Source organism: Vidua macroura, chromosome 14 (assembly GCF_024509145.1).
Source record: "Vidua macroura isolate BioBank_ID:100142 chromosome 14, ASM2450914v1, whole genome shotgun sequence".
Taxonomy (NCBI): Eukaryota; Metazoa; Chordata; class Aves; order Passeriformes; family Viduidae; genus Vidua; species Vidua macroura.
Window position 1 is genome coordinate 8,650,466 of NC_071584.1, and position 27,345 is coordinate 8,677,810.

Consider the following 27,345-nt stretch of genomic DNA (forward strand, 5'->3'; position numbering starts at 1 on the left):
TAAATATGCTCTATCTGTCAAAATAATTCAGATATGCCAGATCTTAGCAGCCTGTCAGTGACCTGGATTCCCCAGGTGTCTTGTTCTGAAAATCTTTGTGCAAAGCTGCCACCACATTAGCAAATCCCAGGATCTGTGGTGAGACTGATGTCTTCCCCACCTGCCCCAGCTCCTTTTACAATAATTTCTTTTCCTCAGTGAAACAAACAGAAAAACTAACACATGGAATTTCCCAAGGTTACAAGGGTCTTGAGACTCTTAGTGAAAGAAGGTTATCTGAGTCCAATTCTCTATATCCCAGTCATGGATCCACGAACATCAGTTTATTAAATCAGGAGAGTCTCCGGCCATGCTGCTGGACACAGGGGCAGCTGCCAAGGTAGGGTGTGGATGGCAGCATCCCACTGGTCTCAGTGCTCCCTCGAAGAGGCTGTGTAGGTGTGGGAATCACTGCTGTAGGTTGGATCTGTCCGTGGCAGTGCGTGGGGTGGGATGGTGCAGATCAATAATCAGCACCCTGCGGTTGTTGTAAATCAAGGCTTGACTCTCTGACAGGCAGCAGGCACAGGAAGAGGCACTGAAATACCTTGCCTAATGCTTTTCCTCTCCCATTTCTTCAGTATGTTTGCCTAAATAGAAATATCTGGTTAGAGGTGGCTTGTTTTTAGTGGAGTATTCAATTGTGAGGCTGGAGAAACAAGGCTTTCCAGTGTAGGATGCAGGTGCTCCTTCCCAGGTTCCCACTTGCAGGTGAAGGAAGGCATGAGTTCCAGGTAGAGGATTAACAGGGGGGCCATGGGGCAGTCTGGCTCACAGGGAGAGCTGGAGTAGCAGCTGAGGACAACCAACATGTTACAAGAGAAGAAAGGCTGTGCGTGTTGGCAAAACAGGGAGCCAGTCCAGAGATACCGATATGTGGTTGGTTCTTAAAATCCAATGGAACCATCACAGTATGTATTTATTAACAATTTGGTCACTCTGCTTCAGTTTTTGCCACTCCTGCCTCCCTCTGTCCCTTCGTTGAGTAGCAGTAAGTTCCTCAAGGCCAGCACCACCTCCTAAGTTTGGAAGGTGCCTGATGCCCAAGGTCACCCTCACGGCAGCCCCAGCAGCTCGAGGAGGGCACAGCCAAGGACTGCCTTCTCCTGCCAAGGCTGCCGTTCTCTCCTTGCACAAGAGAAGCCTGTGGAGTGCTCTGCCCACTTGGAGGGAATCAGTTTGGTGCAGGGAGGGAGCGTGTGACAAATTAGCTGTTTGTAACCACAGCTGTGCAGCTTCTGTGGACAGAACAGCGTAAACAGTTATTATTTATTCTGGTTGTGCTGCCATGTCGAGCCAGCAGCATTGCTCCTGCATGACTCGGGTCTTTCCCAGAAAGACAGTCTGCTGGTTTGGAGAGGACAGCAGTGCTGGGATCACTGCTAAAAGCAAACCTGAGATAATGGAGAGCTCATAATCGGATATGCCCTGAATCGGAGAGCTGCCTTTGTTTCCCAGGTATTCCCAAACAGAAGTTAGCCTGTGCATGCCAGTGCATTTTAATGCATTTTGACAATGTCACAAGAGCCCCTTTGTTGCTTGTCTGCTTCGTCCTTGCTTGCACATCTGAATGAAGCTTTCCCATACTGAGCCATAGGCAGCCGCCAGCCAGCTTAGGAGTGTGTGTGTATGTATGTGTGTGTGTGTGTGTATGTGTGTGTGATGCATTTCTAAAATATTTTCATTCACTTCTCAGGTATTCAGTTTGAAACAGAGCTGCCAAATATACTAATCAGCAGAGAAAGGGGAAGAACGTGCTTTAGTGTTCTTCTCAGTTCTGTTGATTTTGTCAAATTGTGTACAAAAAGAGGAGGAGAAAGAGTTGGAATAAATCAGGTTCTTCCTGGGGAATCTGGAACCAGATGAAGGAATGTTCTGCAACAAACAGCTTCTTGAATTAGTGAGGCCAGGATCTCCCCATCCTAAAAGTTGTAGTGCCTTGTTGGTGCTGTCCTGCCGCCACTGTGGTTGGTGTGTCTGAGCCAGGCAGGGTCCCAGTAACATGAAACTGTGTTCCTGTCCCGTGCACTGGTCAGGGCTTCCACAGCAGCATGTGCATGGAGAGCAGTCACTGGGAGCTGGGGCTCCTCACAGCCAGCACCAGCCCAGAGCGTGCTGTGCGGGAGAAACAACCACTGAGGTGTCAGTGGGGAGCACTGAAAACAACCTCTCAGCCAGAGCAAGGAGGGATTTTTGTTTATAATGGAAACTTCATACTTAAGTGCCTGGTGACTATCGTCTATTTTTTACATTGGTGATGTGCTTGAAGCAGAAGGATGATGGCACCCAAGTGCCCCTTTTAACCAGAATTATTTTGTGATTTGTTTAGTTACTTTAAGGAGCGTATCTTTCTCTCTCAAGTTTGGGGCTGTAGTCAAATATATCTTAAGCAAAAGCAATGTTACTAAATTCTGTGGAGTTATACCTGCCTGCACTGGGAGAAATTGGTCTTCTGGATTTTATGGTACCTGTGTGATACTCACCTGGGAAACAGGAATCTTGCTTTTCAAGAGAACATGGCACCCAGCTAATTTCACTGCCTCTCTTACAGCAAATCTTCTCGGGAGGGCTAAACAACAGCATCCTATTTAAAAGTCCTGTCCCAGTTTTGGAATACCTGTGCCATCAGAAAGCTATGGCCATATTTTATCTGTTTATATCTAGTAAAAGTCTAGGGGAAATTAAGTTTTGTTTTCCCATCACACTTATTCCCCAGTGCAACAGTTAAAAAACTGTTTTTCAGAGTGTTTAGAAAGCCCACATTTTTCCCCGGTAACTCAGAGCATAGGAATGTCCTATGGCAGAGGAAGAGCTGGCAAGGACATGCATGCCAGCATGTCAGCTGGCCAAGGGTGGGAGATCCCCCACCACTTCCTGCCTAAAGGTTCCCAGGGTGCAGCTTGGGAGCACATTCTGTTTGTTTTGGATGTGTGAAGCCCCTGTAAATACTCTCTATACATGTCTGAGTTTTAAGTATATGTAGATAGGCTCTACCAACATGTTTCAGCCTACACAGGGCAACATCTGTTGAAACATGCAGCTCTGGCTTAATTTTAGCAGAGAAAATGAAGGAAAACAATTTCATCTGTCATTAGACTAACATTTGGGAGAAGATTTAGGCCTGGTTCCATTTCCTAAAGCTAAGCAAATGTCTGATGGTGTAGCAGTGTCTGGTTGTGACACTGGGACAGTCTCTCACAGAGCAGCAATCCTGGCCCAGCACAGACACTGCTGCCCAAAGAGGCTCTCAGGTAACCAGACAATGTGCACTGGAAGCAGCTCTCCTCAGTTCTCCCCTCCTGTCATTTTTGAGTGCAGCCCATGTTAAAGCAATGTGACTGGAGATCACCAGAGACAAGCACTATAACTCTGTAAGGGACAACTCTTGGGGAGTAAAGGGAAAATACCCAAAGGTCTCTTTGCCACAGTGCCAAAGCTGCTGTGTCTGGTGATGGAGGGTTGATTAACACCTCCTAAAAGCTGTTCAGCAGCTCACTGTAATCTGCAGACCTGCTATGATGATCGTGGACAACCAGCTTGTATCCTCTCTTCCAAATGTCTCTGTAAACTGGATACCAGCATGGCAATGTCTGATTCTAATCCCAAACTGCATCTGCACCCTCAGCAACTGTAGGCACAAATCTGCCATTGTCCCTTTGCCCACTAATTTGGAAATAAGTGATGAGAGGTGTGAGACCAGCTGAGTGAGCCACCGGGCAGCCCTGCCATGTTCCCAGGTCAGAGCCATAGACGTTTGTGGGTGATTGCCTTGAAGACAGGCTGAATGTAGAGGTGGGCATCAGCTGTTTGCACAGTGCAGAAGGAGCTGCACATGGTGTACCCACCCTGTGCCCTGCAGCCTCCACACACCCAGTGGTGACAGTGCTGTGACACCATACCAAAGTGCAGCAGTTGTGCAGTGACTGAGGCATAACTGCAATGTGTTTAAAAATCAGTGTAATATTTAGAAGTTGGCCATATGCAGCATAGCCCTAGAGTGGATCTGGTTATGCTGGGGTTGGCGGGGGGACTTTTCTGTTGATATGAGCTTTTATTAGATGGGATTTTTTTTATGACACTACATAACAGGAAGCACTTGGACTTGTAGCCCAGAGTTGGGAGATGCTTTACTGGGAGCTGGCTTAGAGGAACCAGTGTTCTTTCACTTTCCCATTGCTGATCAGCTACTTTTCTATATACTGTTTCCCACTATTGATAAACAAGGTCATAATGGTTATTTCCCTTAACTTGAAGCAGCAATGTTAAGGTCTGATTAATCCTGTGCCATACAGGTCATGCTTGTTAAAATTGAAAGCCATAGATTATTTTATGTGGAAGAGATTGCCATATGCTGAAATAGTATGAGAAGCATTGTTTCCAGTTTCACTTTCTTGATATGTAGAAGGCAAGTTTCTTTTCCCTAAGATTTGTGAATTTACAGCTCCATCATTTCTTGTAGGTCAAGATATTTATATAATTGTATTTTGAAAACATGTCCATTTTTATGAATGAGTGGCAATCCTTCAAAAGAATGAAGCTCACAATGCCTTAGACATAGAAGAATAAACAAAAATTAAGAAGTTTAGCTGTTACTTACTCTTTCTGGAATTTAAAACATCTGTGATAGGAAGTTTGAAAGTCTGTTTAGATAGATAGCTGAGAATTTGGTTTGTTTTGGTTTGTTTAGAAAGTATGCTAGTTATTTCAGATGTTTGGCCTATAAAGAATGTAAAACAATTTAATTGTCTCAGGTCTGAATTTAATTCGAGTCACTGGCAGAAGGTCACTAAATTCAGTCCAGAGTTTCATTCAGATTTGCCATTTAGATCTAAAAAATGTTACCATAAAAATGTTGGCATGTTTGTTATGCAGGGAGTATAATGTCTTAATTGAAATGCAACCAGAAACTATTTAAAAAACTTCTATTATAGTCACATGACAGACAGTATTTTGTAGCTTTAACATCTGTTTTAAAGCCAATTCATGAGATTTAGCCTTTCTCTGACTATAACTCTTTTGATTTTGGTGAAGTTGCACACATTTAAATCCTGATTGAATTTGTCTTACATGATTGGCTTTTTAACTGTATTGTTTCATTTTCTTTATCTCCAACCCAGTGTTGTAGTGTGGAGCTTCAGCGCATGTCAGAATATCGTCAATAATGGATCCTTTCTTCTTCCTTTTATATTTTCACAGTTACAGGGATCCATTAAAAGGAAACTGGAAGATGATAGCTCTCCTGCCTCCAGTGGTGTGCCTGATGTCACTTTCCCAAATGACAGTAAAAGACTTTGTCTTGACGATGTAAACCTTGCCATGGGCCAAGGTGCCAACCCCAGCATGGCGTGCCCAGAGATGCAAAGTTCTCCGTTCTCCAGCGGTCACAGCACTTCTTCCCTGGGAGTCGCAGGGCACCCGGTGCTCCTCGAAAACAATCACATGAATGGTGGTGGCATTGGCTCCCCGTTCTCAGTGCCAGCCAACACAGAAATGAACCAGAAGGGGTCAATAGGAGGGCAAGCCAACAACATTGTCCACTATGATGAGAAAGGAAACAGCTTACAGTCTGTGGACCAGGAGCTGCAAGATCTATTGGAAGAGCTGACCAAAATGCCTGATCCTTCTCCCAATGACTTGGACCTGGAGAAGATTTTGTGCAGCAAGGCTGAAGATCCACTTGGTCTGAGTCATTCCCAACCAAACATAAGTACCACTCCAAAGTCCTCCCCGCAGACTTCCCACTTGGAGAACCATGTTGCTAACAAAGATTTTTCTCCAGGCTGCAATCCAGCCAGTGGAGGATCCCCTCAGATGAGACCATCATCTGCTGGAGCTAACTTCCAAGTTCCTCCCTCAAACAAACCTGCTGCATCACCCATCTCTACAGCAGCTCAGAACAAAAACCAGCCACCACCGATGCTCCCAGTACCCTTGCCCAACATGCCTGGCTCCAACTGGCATGCTCAGCAGCTAAAGCAGCTGGCAGCCAGCAAGCAGGTGTCTGGTACCAAGCAACAAGTACAGCCTCCCAGCTGGCCAACTATGTCTCCTCCTGGTCTCTCTCCACCTTACAGGGCAGGATCATCCCCACACCATCAACCTTTTAGTCCTCAAAATGTTATGGTGTCTGGTTTGCCTGCTAATAATTTACCGGGAAACAACATTCAGAGTCCTCAAAACACTCTGCTTTCAAGCATGACTTCCAGCAGCACCCCATCCAATGGCCCCTCTCCCCCTTATGGCTCTGAGAAGCTCTCCAGTCCAGCTCTGAGCCAGCAGCCCTTCAGCCCTCAGAGCTCCATGCTGCCTGCTCTGACAGCAGCCAGCTTGCCAGCCAGCAGCATTAAAAGCCCACAGAACAACTTGGTTGCCAGCATGGCCTCCACAAATACTGGACCTTCTCCACCATACAGGCCAGAAAAGCTGTCAAGCCCGGCTCTGCATCAGCAGCCCTTCAGTCCTCAAGGTACATTAATCTCTAACATCACTCCCACCAGCAATCCCACAAGTATGCAGAACTCGCTTTTTAAATCAATGACTACAAACCAGACCAAAAATATGAACATAATTATGCAACAGCCATCCAGTAGCTTACAGCCAGGTCTGGTGAATGAGAGCCCTGTTAGCCAAGACCAGTTTTCTTTCAACAACACCAAACCACTGTCTCACTTTGCCTCAGAGTCAGCTACTCAAAAAATGTCCCCTCTGACAGCAGGACAAGGACAGCAGTCCCTCATTCACTATCTCCAGCAGCAGCAGCAGCAGCAGCAGCAGCAGCAGCAGTCTCCAGCCACGCAGCAGTCCCAGCAGACCAACAACAGCCAGTTTCTCCAGCAGCAGTTCCGACAGCTCATGCAGCCACATCGGATGCAGAGACAGATGCAGGCTGCCACTCTGCCATCTCAAAGCAGACAGGTGAGAACCTCTCTTCTGTCTTACATAGCTTATGTGAAAATACTGAGTCATTTATTTTCTTATCTTTGCTTTTCCAATTGTGTTTCAAATGCAGCATCACGTAATTTCTGAGGTGTGCACAGTGCATACATGGACAAGGCAATAACAACCTCTGGTGTTACCATAGTAAATTTATTTATTTATTCAACTAAAAATGTACCATAATTCCACTATGTATTGCCTGTTTTAGCCTGGTGGAGAATTTTGTGCTATTTTAAAATAGTTTTTTTATTTGTACAGGTGATAGTGTCTTTTAGCTTATACTATAATCTCCAGAGATATTCTCGTTGCATGTTTCATGTTATCCTTTCAGAGGGAATATCTTCTTTTTATCTTAGTGCCCTTCAACAAATTCATCTCTGTGTTATGCTTCTGAGGCTAGAAAAGATCAGGTGGGGTGAGAAGTGAAGTTAAAATGTGTCCTTCATGGACAGCAGGTCAAACAGTATAGCTCCTGAATAGCAAAGAGGCAGACTTGAAATACCTGTTACTAGCATTTGCCAGAAGCCATTCCCTGCTTTGGATGAGGGCCATTCCCCACCCATGGTGATCTGTGATACCAATCGAGTTGGTAAATGCAAAAATGCAGCTGCCAAAAGTGAGGCACAGCCCTGGTTTCTGTCCAGCGACCTCCTCCCTGAGACTCAGTGGAGATGTGAATCTGCTACCACCCCAGATCAGAGAGGTGTACTGTGAACAGGGTCCTGGGAGCAGGGAAGGGCTTGGGGACTGGGTCTGAGAGCAGCCTGGCTGTGATGAATAAACATCTTTCTGATTGGGAGAATAGCTGGAAACACCAAACCTCACCACCAATCCAAGGGCTTTGTTAGGCTGAACCAACACTTTGTAAGCAGACTCCTCCAAGCTGCTTAGCTGTGCACACAGTCACTCCATCAGCAGCTTGGGAAGGACTGAGACACTTCTCTCCCAGCAAAGCAGAGACTGATCACTGAAATTCTGCTGGGATCTGCTGTGAGAGCTGAAGTGTGAAATGCACTCCAGAGCCAGGTCTTCTTTGCCCTTCTTCCCTGCAAAGTGACTGGTTCTTAAGGAGGAGGATTTCATCAGTCTTGGTGTAACGCTGGTGTAACTAAATATCATTATGTCCTGTGATAGCAATGAGAAATGCGGCATAGTTACTAAATATCAGCTTCTGAGTGATAAGTCAATTGCCACTGTGCCTCTTCAGGATCAGCTCACTCTTTTCCAACTCGTGCTCCCCCCATTCTCCCTTACTGCATGCAGCAGCCTAAAACAGGATGGGAAGGACTGGTGACTCACTGAATTTGCTTATGCAGGTGTAGAACAGGTAACAGGGGGGCACATCTAGTGCTCTTTAAAGGGTTACTAGTGAAAGGCCCCTTATTCAACAAAGACCTAGAGCAGTTTGTTGCTTCAAGCACATGAGGACCCTGCTTGTGTTCGGTGGGACCCAGGTTAAACAGAGAGTAGAGAGTCTTGCTGGCTTGGGATCCAGGCCTGCAGATAGACATATGATTGAAAGGGAGCAGTTCTACGAATTACTGCCCACCAGATGTTTTACTCTGGAGGCAGGTGTGGGTGAAGAAGACATTTATGGTGTTTTCCTGCATCTTGCATGAGGACTAATAAGTTGTTAACCACTGTGACATGATCACTTTTGATCATACGTCCATAAGCTTTGAGGGTTTTTTTTTTCTTTTTTGGCTTCACCACTGAGTCTGTGAAGTAGAAATGTCCTTGTTGGATTCCTGAGGTTTCTATGCCCCAGTTTTCCCTGCTTTGCATTTTAGGCTTATACCTCTGAACCCCTTGCATCACTGATTTGACATAAAAATAATAATTCCTGAAGTCAGTCTCTCTAATTGGCCGAAATATTCCTTCTTCGAGCAACTTTCCTGGTGTGCTGCCTGTGCTGCATTTTCAGCTGATTCTCACTGTCAGAAAGAGAGTTATTTTAATCTTGCTGCTATCAGTAAAGATCAAGGACAGTTAAGACAATGATTACAGGTGATGAGCATTTTACATTTTCAGACTAGTTAGGTAAGCTTTTGGTGCCTCCCTCATTTTACAGGGAAGACTTAGACCAATAATTACACACCAGATGACAGTGCTCCAGTTTTACAGTCTGTTGAGCTGCTGAAGAAAGATGGTGGATGTTCAGGAGTGGAGCATTTTGTAAGGTTTTGATAACTTTACTGCAAATCTCATAGAAGACAATGGATCCCGAGTGCTGAATTAAAAGGAAGATTACATAGGAAAATTATTCTGTGTAGGAATCCTTGAGTCTGAGATACTGTGTTTCATGGAATCTAGCATGGAGATCTGTTATTCGTCTGCAATAGATTTCTTATTTACATTGAGAGATAGTACTGAATTGTGGACCCCACCTGCTTTGTACCAATTTTACTCCATTAGAGTGAAATAGCCCCAGTGACTGTGGTTTTGATTTCCAGCAGTGTACCCAGAGCTGAATTTGAGCTTTGCAAAATTTCAGTGCCAATTCCCTCCTAAGGCAGGTGATAAATAGGACTTTTCAAACTTAGAGCAGTTGTTTCATTAAAACAAACAATGTTAAAGATTCAGAAGACGGGGGAGACAACTTCTGCATCTCAAAAATTAATAAATTTCTGGTGGAAAATGGCCCTTTTTTAGCCTAATTCCCAGAAATTTGCTCAGGGAAAAATAACAGCATTCCCTGAAATGTTGTTTAGTGCTTAAAAGTCATCTCCTTTATGTGTGTGTGTGTTTGCAAATGTGACTAAAATTTATAAAAAGAAGGCACAGTTCTTTCTTCTTTGGAGCAAGAGGTGCAGCTTTGTACAGAAGAAGAATGTGGATGGTGGCCAGTTGGAGGGAGAACAATAAACCATGAAATTTGATCCTTGTAGCAGGCACGGCAACATAGGGAACAGAGCAGCAGCCGTAGACCCAGAGTGAGCGTTTTGCTGTTGTTTCACTGTGTATTAAGGCAAACACTCCACATTCCAAAAGCAGGGTTACTTCTGGTGCCTCACCATTTTTGTGGTGATGTATCTTTTAAGTGTAATCTATATGTGTCCCAGATCCTGTCTTGCCTGGACAACTGCTGAATCTGATAAGGCTCATCTCCCCCCATCTGAAACACTATGTCTTTATTGTTGAGCATGGACGGGTATTGATTGAGGCACTGACAGTTTGCATTGTGTGGTAGCACAAAGCCTGGTGGCACTAATGCTGCTCTCCGGCTGAGAGCAGGTTTTCATTTTATTCCTGTAGTGCTGATACTGGTGAGTGAAGTTATACTCAAAGGTCTGGACTTGTAAATCCTAATAGAAAGATGGTAGTAAATGCCAGAGTCAAAGGTAGTCTCCAGAACTATCACACGCTGTTTTCAGGGGTAAGGCTTCACCACTTGACTCTATCGTCTGTTTCTGGGCGCACGAAAAGCTGCATTTGCCCAGGCAGGTTGCCTAGTTGGGCATCTCCCTGATTTTCATGTCTAAATAGAGTTTGTACTTGCAGATTTCCTGTTCTGGAATGTCCAATACCCTGGGCCCAATTCTGCCTTCAGCAATGCTGATCCAACGCCCCACTTGCAGAAAAGCTGTTCTGTCAGTCCCTCCAGTGCAAGAGCAGACACAGGGCTCTGTGCAGGGGAAGGAGGGATCCCCTCCTCCCTGAAGGTAGGAAAACCAGCCGGTGATATTCACAGTGGAAGTCAGGCTGGAATACAATAAACCCTTTGGTGGCTATTTCTTTTCCAAACCCAAGCTGATCTGAGTTAAAACTTGGGAGTCTCAGGGAGGAGGGCAGGGTTGCCCACTGACTGCTCTGTGTGTGAAATGCTGAGAACCAAAACACAGCTGAAAAGGTTGTTTTGTTGGGGGGATGTAGGTGATAAACAGCCATTGTCTGGGAGGGACACACTGTGTCTCTGAGCTCCACTTGCACCGTAGGAACCAAATGTGCTATTCTTAGAGCTCTCTGCATTCCTGCTGACATCCAGAGAGTTGTACACTGGATTGTCAGTGAAGGGTATATTTGTTTCATCTCCATTGCCAAAAATACTTATAGAGAAAAAATGACAAGGGAAGAGACAGAGAGAAAACTAATATTATTTGCAGTAAAAGTGGCTGTATTTTTACTACATATGGACTACATATGGGATAGTGAAGAACATGCTGAGGACTAAAATATCCTTTGAAAAGCAGAGTATTTCTTTGACTGTGGTAAAAGCAGCAATACAGTATCTGAGTTGGAAGAATAAACTATAGGTTGCAGAGAAACACCAAAACTTCTGAGCTAGATTAAATATACTTTTTTTTAAAAGTTAAAAAATCTTCTTTCAGAGCATAAGTTTTCTAAATATAGGAACAAAACTGAAGAAGAAATGTGCTGTTACGAAGAGCAAACTGACCCAGAGGTTAGATGTCAAAGGTTAAATAACTATAATGGAATACAGAATACAGCTTTTATTAATATGAAGAAATGGTAATACCATGGCCTGATTTCTGGGTGCCATATATTATGGGAAGTTATTTCTGCCTGTGAAAAGTCAGTGCACTGTGACTGTTAGGTGAGATTGTTCTGACTCAGCAGCACTTTATAAGCTCAGATGCGGGTTGATAAAGAGTTTGGAAAAGCAGAGAACACAACCTGCATCATCTGAGTACATACAGTCTTCTTGCAAGTACAAGGAAAATGATGTTTTATTTGGGATTTCCAAGATGTCACAAGGCATCTTCCTAATGCATAAAACAATTACAGTATCATGCTTTATTAATAAAACCAAAAGTCCTGGCCAGATTTTATCTACATCTTCAATCCCCTACCCTTTTTCTTCAGGGTCAAACTTACTTTTAAAGCCACTTTGAATGAAGTTCTGCTGGTCTCTTCTCTTCTCTTCTCTTCTCTTCTCTTCTCTTCTCTTCTCTTCTCTTCTCTTCTCCTTGGGAACCAAGTTTTTAAAATTTACCTTTTTTTTCTTTTACCAATGCTGTGAAGAGAAAACCAGATTTGATTTCAAAGGACAGTGGCAGCACAATACCAAAGCAAAGCCTTTGAGGGATGGAGAGCTTTTGAAGGCAAAGCAACAAGCCCTTCAGCTAATTAAGTGCCTTTGAATAGGGGAATAAAGGAAGCTGGTGATGAATCTGGATTACAGAGAGCAATAAGGCTGAACCTGGAGTTTGACATCTCCACAGATGTTAAAATATCTTCTTGAATGGTCATTTCTGAATTTATGTTTATATGTACATTTGCCAGTGAGTTGATATTTTCTTCAAACTTGGAGATTCTCTGTTCTCTTCTCAAGAGTCTGAGAGGAGCTTGACTGAAGTTATCAACTGCCTTCTTATTCCTTCCCTCCCCTGTGAATAAATAATGTCAGATAAGTTTTGGAAAGTAAGAAATAAACTTGTGGAACAAAATGGGATGTTTGGCCTCAACATGTCAACAGTAATACAGCATTTTCAGAAGTGCAGTAATCAAGATACAAAAACCTTATTCACATCTGATCTTCTGAGCCCATTGCTCTTTCACAGTGTTTTTATAAATTGCATTTGTTGTCTTCTTGTGTTCCATTTTGGGTATTTCAAAGCATTCCCCTGTTGTAGTGGAGCCCTTGCGGCCGTGTCTTAACCTTCCCACTTCTTTGGCTTGTATTTTAAGATGTTTGCAGGCGCTGATGTTTCCAACAGCTCTGCCTAATGCACTCATAATTCCTTCCAGTTTAGCTCTCTGTTGTGCTGATAGCACTCTTGGACATCACACAGCACAACATTAGGGGAAGCAATCTGCAGAGAAGAAGCTTGTAAATAGACCAAATCCTTCTGAAGACCATGTGGGGAGCATCCCCCCCACTCTCACCATCACCCACCTTTTGGATCTGAAATTAATGTGGACACTACACCAAAGCTGCAGCACTTTCCGCATCCAGACGGGTCTTTCCCTTGGTTATGACCTGTTTAATAAAATGGAAAATGTTCAGCCAGCAATTGAGCATTTAGGACACAGACAACTCTATGGGAATCGCACACTGGACAAATTAAAATCCAATTGGAAAGAAAAAGGAGGCTCAGGAGGTACTGTGAACACCAGTGAGGGGTGCTGGAGGCGTTCAGGGAAGTCTTTCTCTTCGTTATGTGCAGGACAGTGAAGCGATGCCTGCAGGGCTGAGGGAGGGCTGTCCAGGGTGGAGAAAGAGAAAGTAGTGCTCATGTGCTGTGAATACTATAGGGAAATGGGAGTTACCCCAGAGAAATTTAGGGCAAGGTGCTGCATTTCAGCCTGGCAGGCTGCTTGCAATGTTCAGGTGCTTCAGGATGGGGCTGTGTGTCTGGGCTGTGTGACAGGGCTGTGTGTCCATGCTCTGTGTCTGGGCTGTGTGACAGGGCTGTGTGTCCATGCTGTGTGGCAGGGCTCTGTGTCCAGCCTGTGTGTCCACGCTGTGTGTCCAGGCTGTGTTCGTGCTGTGTGTCCATGCTGTCTGTCCAGGCTGTCTGTCCATGCTCTGTGTCCATGATGTGTGGCAGGGCTCTGTCTCAGGGCTGTGTCCCTGCCCCAGTCCAGGCACAGCCACAGAGCCGTGGGTGAGCAGAGGAGGGAGAGCCATGGCACCAGGATTCTGTGTGAGCCCTGAAAACCCTTCACTTCTGTGGTTTTCAGCTCTAAGCAAGAGACAATTGCTTCCTTCTGCTCTGCAGTGCAGGATGGGAGACAACCTCATCTCCCAAAGGTGTAGGGAAAGTGGTACTATCATGCTGAAAAATGTCTGATTCACCTGTTGTACCCAAATCCCTCTGACCCTGCCAGCCAGGGTGGACTGTTCCTCTCAGGTTTTCCAGACAGCTTGATAGCAGTTCACAAGTGTTCTGGGCTAAACATCAGCTGAATCAGGCCCCATCTGCAGATTTTGCCTGTTTTTCTCCTCCCACATAACCCATTTTACTTTCTTTATTATCACAGATTAGAAAAAAATCCATATGCAGAAATCTTTAATTAAAAGCAGTTGAGCAAAAGGTTTTGAACATACATATTTTTTCAACTGTGCTCTTAGATACAATGACGTTTTAAACATCCTGGGAATCTAGAGAAGGACTTGACAAACTTCTCACTAAGTGCTTGACCAAGCACTTCTCACTCCTTGGCTTCAGGATGAATGCCATAACTTCCTTCTGTGTATCATTCTTAAAAATAACAACTTGTAGAGTGGTTAGTGATGGGTAAGGTACATCCTCACTTACAAATCAGCACACCCATAATTCTTACATTGCAAAGGTGCGTTCATGGCCCAGCGTGCTGAGGAATAGCAAGGAGGAAATGGTTTCCACGACCCTGTTGTACACCCAGCTCATTTCAACTGTGCTGTAAATCCCCATTAATATCAGAACATTTTCATTCCATTTTCCCCATGTTTTTGGAAGGTAGGGTTGTACGTTGTCTGTATTTTCTGTCTCTTTCTTACTAAATGACAGTTTGGGGAGCTTGTGTTGAACTAAAAGCAGCCTGGCTTTTGGAAAATGTTCTCACTTCCCTAAAACCATGCCCTACTTATTTCCTCAAATTTGATGCCTAAATTAATAAATAATTGTAATATTTTCCACAGTGACACTGTTAGAGCATGGTATCTACCCTTGATTTTTGGGGTGCTTTCTACCTGGTATTATCTTGTTATAGTCTAAAATTATATCAGTACTTCACAAGGCAAAAATACGTGCAGAACCAAAGTCCAGTTTAACAAATAGGATGAAGGCAGACAAGTGTGTAGGAGAGTCCCTGGGATGCTGTTAATGCCGTGCCTGGCTCCGGCAGGGCGGGGTGACGGGAGCTGCCCCTTTGCCTTCCTCTTCTGCTCCTCTGTCGTTCCTGCCCGGCTGCAGCCAACACTGCACACCAGCTCAAAGTACAAACGTGTTTTGATTCAGATGCAATACCTAGAAATAACTTTCCTGGTAAAATGAACTCGGTGGGGTTTTTTGTTGTGTTTTTTTTTTTTTTTTCCTTTGGGCATTTTGGAGAAATTTCAGTGTGTGGGTGGGGGAAAACAAAGCCGTGTCTGTAAACAGGAACTGATATTGTCTGTGGGACTGAATGGGGAGAGAAACTGAACTGGTCTCGGTGATTCTCTCATACATCTGTGAGTCTGGAAACACTGGGATGATTCACAGTTTGCTGATTAATACAGGAGCAAGCAAAATGGTGTGAATTAACGGCCATTACAGAGCTGCACTGGATGGCAAATATCCCCCCAGAACAAATGAAGTTTCATGAAGATTGCTTAGAGGTAGAGGTAATGGGTCTTAAATACGAATTAGAAGCAGTCCCATCAAAGCTGTTAACATTAAGGTTTGAAAGCCAAACACTATTATGAGCTGTTTTCAAAAACTGTACATTTAGGAAGCCTATCAGTCTGCCCTGTTGGCTGTGTAATATTTCTGTCTCGAGCACTTTGGATATTTCAAGCAGCCAGCACTAATAATTGATAGAAATTCACAATCAGAATGCAGGAGCTCTTCTTAGGGCTTTGAAGGCTAATCACTCTATTACATGTTTTAAAGTTAATTTTTTTAGAGCACATATAAAGGCAAATATCATCACTATCAGTACCTAATTCTGAAAAGCTACCATTAACTACCATTAACAAGAAGTAATCCTGTATTACAATTTAACCCTTGGAATATAGGAATGTTAAAGGATGAAGGTAGTAAATGCATTACTTCAGTATAAATAATATTCTCTGTATAACCAACAGAATTATTTAACATTTGTCATTGAATTAATGAAAATGCAATTCCTTGGATCACTGTCAGGCAGATACAGATGTGAATGCAGGTTATGCACAAGCTGTGCTGAGCTATTTTTCCCCACTACAGAACTGATGAGAGACCCACAAGGAGGGTAAGCCCTTTTAATGTAGCCAAAATAGTGTGATATCTTGGCCTAAGACATTACATGAACAGCTTGATCTTGTAAAGATTCAAACATACATGCCTAAATTTACGCAGTGGGAAGTCATTCCAGGATGACTGCAGGATTATTTCTGAGAGCAGAGTGAATCATGTATGTATCTAGGCTTTGTATGCTCAAGAAAGACCAAAGGTGGAGCAGAAGGATGCAGCAAGGGGCCCAGCAGTCGTTGGCAATGCTATATTAGTGCTGCAGCAAAAAAAGAGAGGGAGTTGGAAGCTTTGATGCACTTGTTCCTGCCTCAGCTCAAGTTTACATTTGAATTATTTTTGGCTTTTCTGGTGTTGTTGTTGTTGGTGGTGGTACTGGGTTTTTTTCTCTCTAGGGGTTAGTACCAGCATTTTACAAACTTGCCAAGCTTCAGATAAATTAATGTTTTAATCAGTCCAGGGGTTATTTGAAGTCCTCTTGTTCCTCAATTGCAGAAGGAAAATTTGCCCCTTGTAGGAAGAGAAGCTGCCCCATCCTCTCAGGCACAACAATAAAAAAAGCAAATGGGAAAAAAATCTTGGCAAAACACTTTCCCCCTCTCTTTTGTGATTAGCAGACTTCTAATGTTAATGTGTTTCTTCCCTTTCCAGCGAGATGAGGACATACTACTCTGGAATATCAGTAGTATGTTTCCCAGTCATAAACAAATCAATTTCTCTTAGTGCTTAATTACTTAGGGCTTTTGAAAGCTTCTCTTTGCATAATAAAAATGTTTAATATTTCCTTTACTCTGTGGCATTAAGAATAAACAGTTGCAGCACTGGGTTGAAGGGTGGTTTACAGGACGCTCGTGCTCGGGCAGTCTGTTTTCTCTCCCCGTTGCTCCGAAGGCTGTGTTTAAGCAATGAATGAGCAATCACATCAGCGTTATTTTCTTGTTTCATACAACCCCCTTTTTCTCCTCCTTTCCCGCTCAGTCAGCACACTTTCTGCAGTGGCATTTTAGTTTTCTACATGGAATTGTGTTCAGCAGCATAGCTGCATGATGAGTACGAGATACTTTTTTCTCCTTTCCCTCCCTTCCCCAGAGATGCCCTGTGACTTCCTTTATTAGTCCATTAATCGCCGTAGCTCAAAATTCAGTCTGATCAAAGGAGCAGAACGAGGTTGAAAAGTGCAGATTCTAGCAATTGACTTGACTGTTTAGATTCCCTGCTGAGCTCATTTAGAGCTGGAATTAGGCTATTCCTGCTGTATGTTTCGTCCTTGGCTCGGCGCTAGCGCAGTGCCGAAGGCAGAGCGGCCGCTGAGTGGCCCAGCCCGGGGCCAGCCCTGCCAGGGCAGCGTCCATCCCCTGGGCCAGCACAAGCCCGGCCGGGCAACCTCGGCTTGGCTTGATAAGAAGGTCGGTGTTTACATTGCTTTAGTTACTTGGCTACAGGAAAAGTGGAGAACCAGTTCACTGAAGGAGTAAATCTTGATGATTCCGGTTTTAGTTTAAGCATCGAGTTTCCGTCCCTTGAAGATCTTTGCTAAGGTTGCGGCACATGATACAAGTGAGAAAGCAAGAATTAAAACAAAATGTAAACGGGAAATTTGTAAACAACATGAAGTTTCTTGTAAAAGTTTTCTTTACACTGTAATGAGTCACTTCAGGAATATAGTTGCTGTTAATGCCTATTTATACATGCAGTTAGAAACTGGTGCTGTTTTCTCTCATTAATAGTCTTGTTTTTCTTGTTTGCTTAAGGCAAAAATGCAGACTGCCCATACCTGTGGTGTTTGCTGCAGATTAACATCTGCTTTTGCAATTCTTACAGATCTCAAATTCCTGTTGATGTAACTGGGAGTACAAGCTCTCCAGGAATAGTGTCAGACTCTTGATATCATTATTTGTGATTCTACAGTTACCCAAAGTGTGCTAATATCTCTCAAATAGAGGTAGAGTCATTTGACGTGTGAGTTCTTATCTCATTAAAGTGAATTACTGTTACTGAAATGTGAATAGCATTCTATTATCAGAGAATATTATGTATATAATAGTTTAAGAGCACTTAAGGTCAGAAGAACAGAGAAATGCTGATAACATCACCACAGACTGTGTGATGGTCCTGAAATGTGAGTAAATGTTTAACTGAAAAAGGTAGACATAACAGTGTTTCCTCATATTTAGGACTTGGACTAAAATCCCCAACATTTATTTATGTTGCATTTTACTTTTTTTTAAGATAATTAAATATTACTACTTAATAAGAACTTCTTCATAAGAAAAAAAAATTGGCATTGAGGGGGGATATATACTGATCTATTTTGTGCCCAGTCCAGAGTCTGAGCTTTTTCCTAGATGGGTGGCATATATCTATATGTCTAGGAATTATATTTTTAGAAAGAATTGTGGCCTTCATGAGGGACCTTATGTGTTACAAGGTTAGCAAGGACCTCCTGTTTTCAGTGTGTTGCTCCATTCTAGGTTGATACAATATATGAAGTTACTGTGCTTTAGCTTATGAACAGCTAAATAATAATCCTCAAACTTCATCCTTTATAAAGCATTTATCAGAATGGTGGGCTAAAATCTTGCTTTTGCTATGATTTTTTATTTTTTCGACTTATGATAATAGTATTGAGAAATTTCATAAGATTAAATGCTGTCTAGCTGCATTTAAAATACACATTTTGCATATTTCTGTCTTGATCAAGACAGGGGAAAGGTATGTACTTGCTGCCTAGATTACTGTCAAACATAACTGAAAGTAGAGTTGAATTGTACTCTGTTCTCCTAACAGTCCCTATTTGCTCCTCGGACTGGTTACTAAAAGGCTTTTATTGCCCTGCCTCACTAACATTTTCCAAATAAAACATTTTTTGTCAGTTTCTGAAGAAATAGCAGAACAAGTACCACCTTAGACAGGCTGGAAGGAGTCCTGTGCTGTGGATTATAAACCAAAACAGTTGGCCAGAATAAGGAATTAAAGTAATCCCTGATATTAGGAACATGAAAATGAGATGACCTTCGGTACATGTGAGTTTCTAACCCAGCTGCACCACAGGCTCCCCTCCATCACTGTTTCTCCACACCTTTACTGGGCACGAAAAAAAAAAAGCCCAGCCGTTCAGCTGGGAAACTGGAACACAGGCTTTCAAATGTTACAGCCTTTAAATGCATTGTATTTTTAACAGTAGTTCGTGATTGGAATGACAGGAAGGAAATGAGCTGAAAACATCCTATTCTATCTCTATATAAAATCTTGCTTGTGAAAGATACAGTTACCACAATAATGATGGGACGCCAATTGATTCATTGTGCTGGGAGACAAGTGCTGAGCCGGGGAGCCGGCGGGGTCATTTTCTTGCTCCAGCTCCACTTTGGTTGTTTGCTGAGGAAGGGCAGGAGAGGGTTATAAAGCTGCTGCCACTACATTCGGTTCATGTTTTTCTCAGAAGAGAAGAGACACCACCAGCCAAGATCTCTTTCCTCTGGAAATTGTGGCTGGGAAGGGCCCCTTTGGCTCGTCAGACAAAGTGGGCAGTCAGACAGCCCCTTTCCTGAATCCCAGGCAGGCACCAGACGGCTGAAGGAAGAGAGGCACCAGGCTGAATTAGATTGCCTCCTGCTTTGGACAGTACGGCAGGGAGGCAGGCTTAATTGCTTTGCAGCTGTTCATTTTTTCCCCTTCTCCCTCCCCTGCCTCCTCTCCCTCCTCCCAGCTGACTCCGGAGGCAGCCCCTGCTCCAGCCCCTGGAAGCCTCCCCAACTTGGGGGTAGAGTATCAGAGGTTTGTGGACTCATTTTTACCAGTCTTTATACTCTTTCCTCAAGCCCAGCAGCAAATGGGAGCAGAAAGTAAAGTATTAAGGAAAAAATAGGTGTAACCTGGTGGTTTGTTGTTTTTTTCCTGGGTTAGTTGGTGCCCTGATTCTGAAAGCTGCTAGGACAAGACAGGGCAGCACCAGGCAGGTGGCTTGGATAGCATCGTATCAGGAGAGGCAGCAGGATGTCATCCCCAGCAGGACCTGGCATCCCATCTGAGCAGACAAACCTGGAGAGTCTTCCAACGAGCCCCCTGTGATGTGGCACTCCCTGCAGCAGGATTTACAAGACATCTGGGGTTTGCTGCTGCTCCCTTCACAGAACTCTCCCAGCCTCCTGTCAGGCAGTGTGACTGTCAGCTGGGGCTGGTTTGGTGATGGTAGAAGAGCCTCAACAGTGAAATGGTCCTGCCAGGACTATTCAGGCAAAGCTCTTGAACCTTGGAGAACTCACAGAGCTCTCCAGCCCTCAAAAACTGCTCAGGCTGGACTTGCAGATTTGCATGTATCTCATAATCCCAAACTGTCTGAACCTCATGTTTGTTCAGGAAACAAAGTTTGTTTTCTTAATTGCTCTCACTCCCGGATTTAAAAATTTAAAAGGTGTTTCCATGCTGGAGCAATGAGGCTGTGGGCAGCACTGTGCTCACCTGTTCTGCAGAGAGGGGCTCTGCTCGCCTGCTACTCAGCCAGCCTTCCCAGCTCAGTTCACCTCCAGCAGCAATGTCAAGCTAACCCAATTTTTCAGCTGGTATTGAGTGCCACAGGCAAGTTTCGGAGATGTCTCTTTAATTCCTGAACTTGTAGAATTTTTTTAATATTTTCCCTCCAGTTCTACTGACTCATGCAGTCCAGGGAGTGGAGGCAGTGAGAGAACATGAAAACTGTAACCCAGGCCTAATTTACTTATCTGGTAGAGCCAGTTGTCAGTAAGCCTTTCGCCTCTCTGTCCACAAAGATAGTACCTCCTGTGAGACTGTTTGGCCTCCCAGGTATAAATATGGCACCAGTAGTACTTGACTGTCCTATGCCAGTGCACCCCCTGTGCTGGGATGCCCTGTCTGGGTGAAAGCATTCCAGTGGGAAATGCTGCTGAGCCCACAGCCCAGTGCAGGGCACGCAGCTCTTTGTTGTTGGGGGCACAGGCTTTTGTGGCACACTAATCTCTTTATTCTGGACCTGTTTGCTGCTTATTTTTTATGATATCCTTAGCAGCCTAAACCAGAACTTGAGGTGGGCACCAGTGCAGAGTTTTGACACATTTATTTTAAGGCACAGAACTGTAATGGGGGTCATTGCTCAGTGCCACCGGGGAGACTGAGAGTGTCATTCCTGGAAAGGGAGTGTAGCTACAAGATGCTTCAGTCTGGTTTGTGTCTGTAAGAAATGGATTTAGAAATAAGTTACAGTAGTAAGTAGCAGTGACTTTTTCTCCCCCCTAATCTGTTCAACATGCAGCTATGATAGCTCTTCCAGTTAGATTTGAATTCAAACTGGCTCCACAAGGTACAAAGGCTCTCGAGCCTCATTGCTGAGACCGGAAATCCATTGTGGCTCCTGATTAGTGCTGGTGAAATTGGAAACCTTTCTTGGGGCAGATAATGATCTCGCAAATGAAAATATAACCTGTTAATCCTGAATTTTAACAGGATAGTTATGCAACTCCAGGCCAAATCCAGGATGTGTCTTATCTGTGCACCTCTTGGTCAAAAAAGCATTGCTGATAGGGAAGGATGGGTTTGGACCCCTGCAGTACCCTCTCCTCAGAGCTCCCCTGCTTAATGCCAGGCCTGTGGCCAGAGGCAGCAGAGGGGTGATGGGGTGAGACTGAGTAAAGAAACTGGGCTTCACATGTTGGGACCACCCCTCTGAAATTCTTGGCTGAAGACTGGGCCTCTGTTTAATGTTCCTCCCCATGACAGTCACCACTGACAAAAGAGATGGTCTGGCTGGGGCTATCCATGCTTTTGCAGTCCCATAATAATCCCTTTAATTATGGGTAACAATAGGTTCTATTTTTCCTATGTTAATAACAAGTTCCAGGGTATAAATAACTCTGCAATTAAAACACCTAACGATTTACCATTTGACACCTATGCAGTCTGCTGTAGGAGCCTTGGTTGTGCAAGGAGTTTTTTTCTCCTGCCCTGAATATTTTATAATTGTTCTACAAAGAGCACATGGATGCTCCAGTCATTAAGAAATGCCAGCCAAGGTACATTGTGGCACCAGGGAGCAGAGAACAAATAGCTGGGGCTGTGCTGCAGCTGGAGGGAGTACTCCTTTCAGACCTGCAGCCCTGGTTTGTTTGACTAGTTCTGTATATTGACCTTTGTTTTTTACGAAAAGCACAAACAGTATAGCTTTCTTATAGGACCCATTGACTCCTTCAGAGGCTTTGTGGTGCCTGTTGATGAGAGCAGCAGACGTGTGGCCATGTACTGCAGCCTGGAACACCTCTGCTGTTTGCTTTCCTTGGGTGTCTGCAGAGACATCCTGCATGGCCCCTCCTTTGTGCTTTTGGAAGAGGCAGTCTGTATGCAAATACATGGAAATAGGCCTAGTCACAATTGCCAAGGAGATAGGGGTGATGGGGAGAGGGAAATTCACCTCTGCTTTTCGAGGAGAGGCATAGAGTCCCAAGTGTCATTTCCGAGACTGACTGTGATGTGTTTGATGTGGAGCCTGCGAATGGAGTTGCTTGAACATACCAGTGTGCCTAAAAATGTAAAAATAAAAGCAGTGCTATTTTAAGACTCGAGAATCAGGGATTATAAATAGCCCAACTGGTGTGTTACTCCTGGCTGGGTGTGTCGGTCCTGAAACATCAGCACAGCTGTCACTTCCCTTTGAAGCGGCTTGTCGCTAATGCCCGCAGCTGGGAGCCTCCTCCACATTCCCGTGTTCTCCCGATAAGCACAGGGCACTGATAAGGTGCTCTCCAGGCTGAGTCCATCACAGCAGCCCCCAAATGGCCAGGTGGGGCCTTCAAGCACACACGAATGGGAGGTGGGTCAGGCTGGCAGGGAGCTGTGGAGCTGGGATTCAGTGGAGGGAGGCAGTGCTGGCTGAGTGCAGCAGAGGTGGTTCTGTAGAGATCAAGCTCTGGAGCTGGGGCTGCTGAACCCCAGAAGAAAGGCAAAACAGTTGTGTGGTTAAGAGCTGGTTTGGGCCTCATGAGCTGTGGATTTAGAGCTCACTGTTGTCAGTCTTCCTCTGTGGCTGGTTGGGATACATCTTTCTGCTCCCATCATTTAGACCTCTCCTGTGGCCAGTGGAGGAGAAGATACTTAGAGAATAATTTCAGCTCACCATTAGGTGCACCTCCAAGGTGTGATGGACAGGCTGCAGTGAGGGAAGCCTGGAAAACACATGGAGGCTTGGCCCTTGCCTGCTGGAGGTGCCTTTATTCCCACTCTGTGGAGGCAACAGCAGCTGTGGTGATTCAATACATAAAAGTAAATTAAGTTGAAAGTCACGCAGGTACCTTAAATAGCTGACTTTTTACTTTCTGACTTTCAAAAATCATTTTCATTTCTGTCTGCTATTCCAGTGTGGTGGCTGGAAAGAAGCACCTTTGATGGTGTGTTCCACTGCCTCCACATTGAGGGTGAGCAGCAGGGGGACAGGCTCTTTCTTGGAGGCTGGAATTCTGAGGAATTCTGGCTGACTCTTGCACCAAGTAATGATATGTTTATTTGCAGTATATGGAGCCAGGAGCCGTCTCTGGGTGATAGGGATCTGGAGACTAGTAAACAAAAAAAGGCAAGGTTGGAACTCAAACTGTAAGAAGAGTTGTTTGGGTCTAAAGAAAGCAACTATAAACCGAATAATGATGGTGTTCAAAAAGGTCTGGAGTGGTGTATGTCAGGACAAGGTGCAAATGTATCTGCCAAGCCCCTGCACTGGGAGGATGCTAAAATCTGGGTTATTCTCACAGGGAGCTCTGAGCTGCTTGTACCCAGAAGGCGAAGCAAAGGGAGCTTGTGGGCCATTTCTTCTTTTCATAACAAATAGAAATGTTAAATGTTAGAAATCTCTCCTGGTGTAGCTGAGTCTTCCCCAAACAGGGAGATCTTATTTCATGTTCTTGCACTGGAGGAAAGCTGGCAAATAGGCATCAGTAAAAGAAGCAAAACATCCTGATGTCTGAAGGTTTCCAAGAGCTCATGCTGAATTCTTACTCTGTAGCCTCCTTGTAACACATATGCCTGTGTCCTGACAGGATGCTCTGCTAGCACAGGCACCAAGCCATTGGTGATAGAAAAGATGATTTCCATCAAAAAATGAACAGGAGCAACAGCAGTGACAAATAAAGATCTTAGACGTTCAAACCTGATAGACTGACAGCTCCATTTCCAAAGCTGGATGTCTTCAACTAACCACCTAGAAACAGTATTTTAGTAATCTGCTGACTATGGTGGACCACCTGTGTTCTGCACACTACTGACGATCAGGGAGCTTCTGAGAGTCCTGAACAGGGATCTGAAAAGCTACAGTTAAGTGCCAGGCCAAAGATGAAAGCCTTTTTCTGAAAGTGAAGTTGTTAGTTCAGTCTGAGAGCAGAGACTTCTCCCATGGCTCTCTTTGGTCAGAGCTGCTCCTGGAGGGCAGTGGAAGGACTGATTTAATGCTCCATGTCTCCTTGCTTTTATGCTGAACTCTAAATCATGCCTGCATTTGGCGGCAGCTTAGCAGTGAGTGCAGCACAGAGCCTGAGACCCCTCGGGTGCCACAAGCACCAAATCTCCTCTGCCCTGGCCTGGGGGATGTTTGCAGCTGAGGTCTGTGGCTCTGTGAGGATGCACAAGACACATGGACACAGACACACACACACACCCCCCCGTTATGGTGTGAAGAAGCTCAGCTTGCTTTTTATTGCCTCTCCCCAGTCCCCCCTTCTTCTTTTCTATAATCATTGCAAAACAGGAACAAATGAGTGTGTCACTTTAAACCATGAAACCACTTAGTCCATAAAGACAGATTTGGCGTCTTTGTGCTGGCGGTGACAGGCCAGCGTCCCTCCATAGTGATCCCACTGTTCTCCTCGGCCCCGCACCCCACTGCCCTCCCCACCCCCTCCCAGATTTGCTCCGTGTTTGCCTGCCTCTGTATTTGTGGTTGGTAACCAGCAGAAGAATGGAATGGATTTAATGATTTGTTGGCTGCGGTGCTGGCATGATTAAGTCAATAAAGCTGCAAGCTGAAAACAGTGTAGTTACAGTATATGACTTTAACCTTGTTAATGCACGTTTACGTCCCCCTGCCCAATGTATAGCTGTATTTGCATAAAGAAGATCTGACCAATCTTTAACCCATTAAATAATTCATAAAGTGAGAGCAGACATCAGCTACTTGCAGAGTGGATCAGTAACCATGGGGTCAGCAATAACTTTGGCTCCCTGGACCATATCCAGCATGTTTAAACTCTGGTGATGTCACCAGGCAAGCTTCTAAGCTTAATCATTTGGATGGGAACAAAGGGAAGTTAACTGTTGACACTCGGTGTCTCCGCAGAAGCGACACGTGCAGTGCTCTGCAACATCTCTGCCTCGCCGGGAGCGTGGCCGAGCTCCAGCCTCCGAGCCTCTTTTGTACCCGTCCCTCCTTCCTTACAGCAAAAGTGTGGCTGGCCAAATGTTCAAAGGCACGTGTTTCCTAGACTCCTATTATCATAAGTGACAGAGACACCAGAATCCCACAGATTTCAGGGAAATGTTGACTGACATGAGAAGATGGTATTTGGAGGCACTTGGAAGGTTTTCTCATCATGGATAGATTTTGAATGAAAAACATCTGCAATGCAAATGACAGAGAAGGACATATAATGCAGATGGAACAGGGCGAAGACAGGGATGTGTGAGAGGATGCGGAGTGAAACTGGACCATTCTCCCTGCAGTAGAAGTTGTCATAATAAATATCAAGTAGGACTTGCAGGAAGATCCCAAGATTTTCACAGGAAACTATGTCAGCCAGTTTCTTATTTTTGTAAAGACAAAACATAGGGCTGACTTGTTCCAGCACCAAGCTCTCTTCACACAGCTTCCAGCTGGGCACTGAGGGATTCTCCAGGTGCTGTGATGTCCAAAGCTGTTGCAAGCAAAGTTTTTTGAGGACTAAAGGGGCAAGTCACTAGATCATGGGGCATGTGGCTGGGACATGCTGCACTCCACTGGGCTGTGCAGCTGGGTTAGAGGCCCTGGGGGACCATTACACCTCCATTAGTGTTGTTCTGAGATGCAACCAGCTGTGGCCAGACCTGGAGGAGAGGTGCAGAGAGGAGAACATGACAATGACTTGTATGTGGAGTGAAGCAGGAAAAGCCCTTCCACCTCTCACTGGTGAGCAACAAGGAAAGCAGCTCTGCCAGGTCTGTGGGGTCATGACCCCAGGGCAAGGGAGAGGCACGTTTCAGATGTAAACCCTCACATTGCCTCAGGAGATATCCCTCATTCTTTCTGGGAGGATCTTTAATTCCTTTTGGAGGGAAACTGAGACAGGGAGCAATGAAGTTGTTTGCCCATAGTCACATGAAGAATCTCTGTATGACAGAACTGGAAACTGGACCTAATCGAGTAAGCCCAAGTCCATACAAATGGCTTTTGTCCTGTGACTCAGTAACGAAACGAACTCATAGTTCAAGATCATCTCCTTTAGAGGCTTGGGAATTCACCTGTAGTGATCCCAGCTTCCACTTCTACTTCTGACAAATCACATGCTTACTGTCTCAGAGCTCACCCTGCACTGTGTGTCCAAAGGGACACTTGCTTTTGTGGCTGTACTGCTCAGTCTTGCATGCACAGCAAAGAGCCAGGGGTGTTTGCAAACAGTCCTCCAGTTCCTTCATGTCTCCATGACTAGGACTGCTGAGGCCATTAGAGACACCCAGGTAAAAGCTCTCACGTGGTTCTTTGTGAGGCAGATGGCTGCGTACAGCACAGTGTATCTCAGAATCCACCACATCCGCTCAGTAATGAATTTTCCAGTGCCAAAAGATAGGCACCTTGTGTTGGAGATTAGAACCAGGACCTTCAGTCTGCTGTTGCCAGCATCTGCAGGCAGAGATCAGGGATGAGACTGACCCCCAGAGCTAATGCTGATTATTCTCAGTTATTCCCTGTTTCTTTTTGGTAGTTCTTTTGAAGATTCTCAATTTAATTTAGCCTGTCTTTTTGTTTTGTTTTGTTTTCTTGGTTTGGTTTTTGCTGTAATCCAGAACAGCAATCTGCTTCAGAGAAGATGCTCCAGAATTTATGGCAAGTCATATCTGATCTGTGTAGAAATTCCATGTTCAGTTTTCTTTGTTTTTAGCTTGGAACATTGTTCAATGCGCCTGAAAATCTTTCTTTACCGGTCTGTTGATTTCGATTAATGAACCCACATACACCTAGTGATGTTTTAGTATCACTCACCTATCATATGGTGTTATAGCAGCTGGTAATTTTTGTGCATTGACTGCATTTTTTTTTTATGCTTGATAGAAAACAGTGTTGCTCCAAGCATATGATAATGCTGAATGGGGGGATCCCAACTTCTGACCCATAGCTAATATCCTGCAAGTCACATGGAGCTACCGGGAATTCTTGAGCTGGAGCTCGAAATGCCTGTGTTATCAGCAAATAAACACCATTAATTGCTTCTAATTTGACATGCAGTGGTTAAATGACAAGATCCTTATTAAT

At 44.5% G+C, this 27,345-nt stretch overlaps 1 protein-coding gene across 2 annotated transcripts in view; it reads left to right on the plus strand.

The window, feature by feature from the left end:
* Window positions 1–27,345, plus strand: part of MAMLD1 (mastermind like domain containing 1) — a 250,822-nt gene that overhangs the window by 211,363 nt on the left and 12,114 nt on the right. Inside the window, exons 2-3 of one of the 2 annotated variants that reach the window (XM_053989943.1) lie at window positions 5,236–6,505; window positions 6,752–6,954. In XM_053989943.1, the coding sequence (XP_053845918.1) occupies window positions 5,236–6,505; window positions 6,752–6,954 (1,473 nt within the window). Of the gene's footprint in view, window positions 1–5,235; window positions 6,955–27,345 lie in introns of both variants that reach the window. The other variant, XM_053989942.1, reaches the window with a different exon arrangement.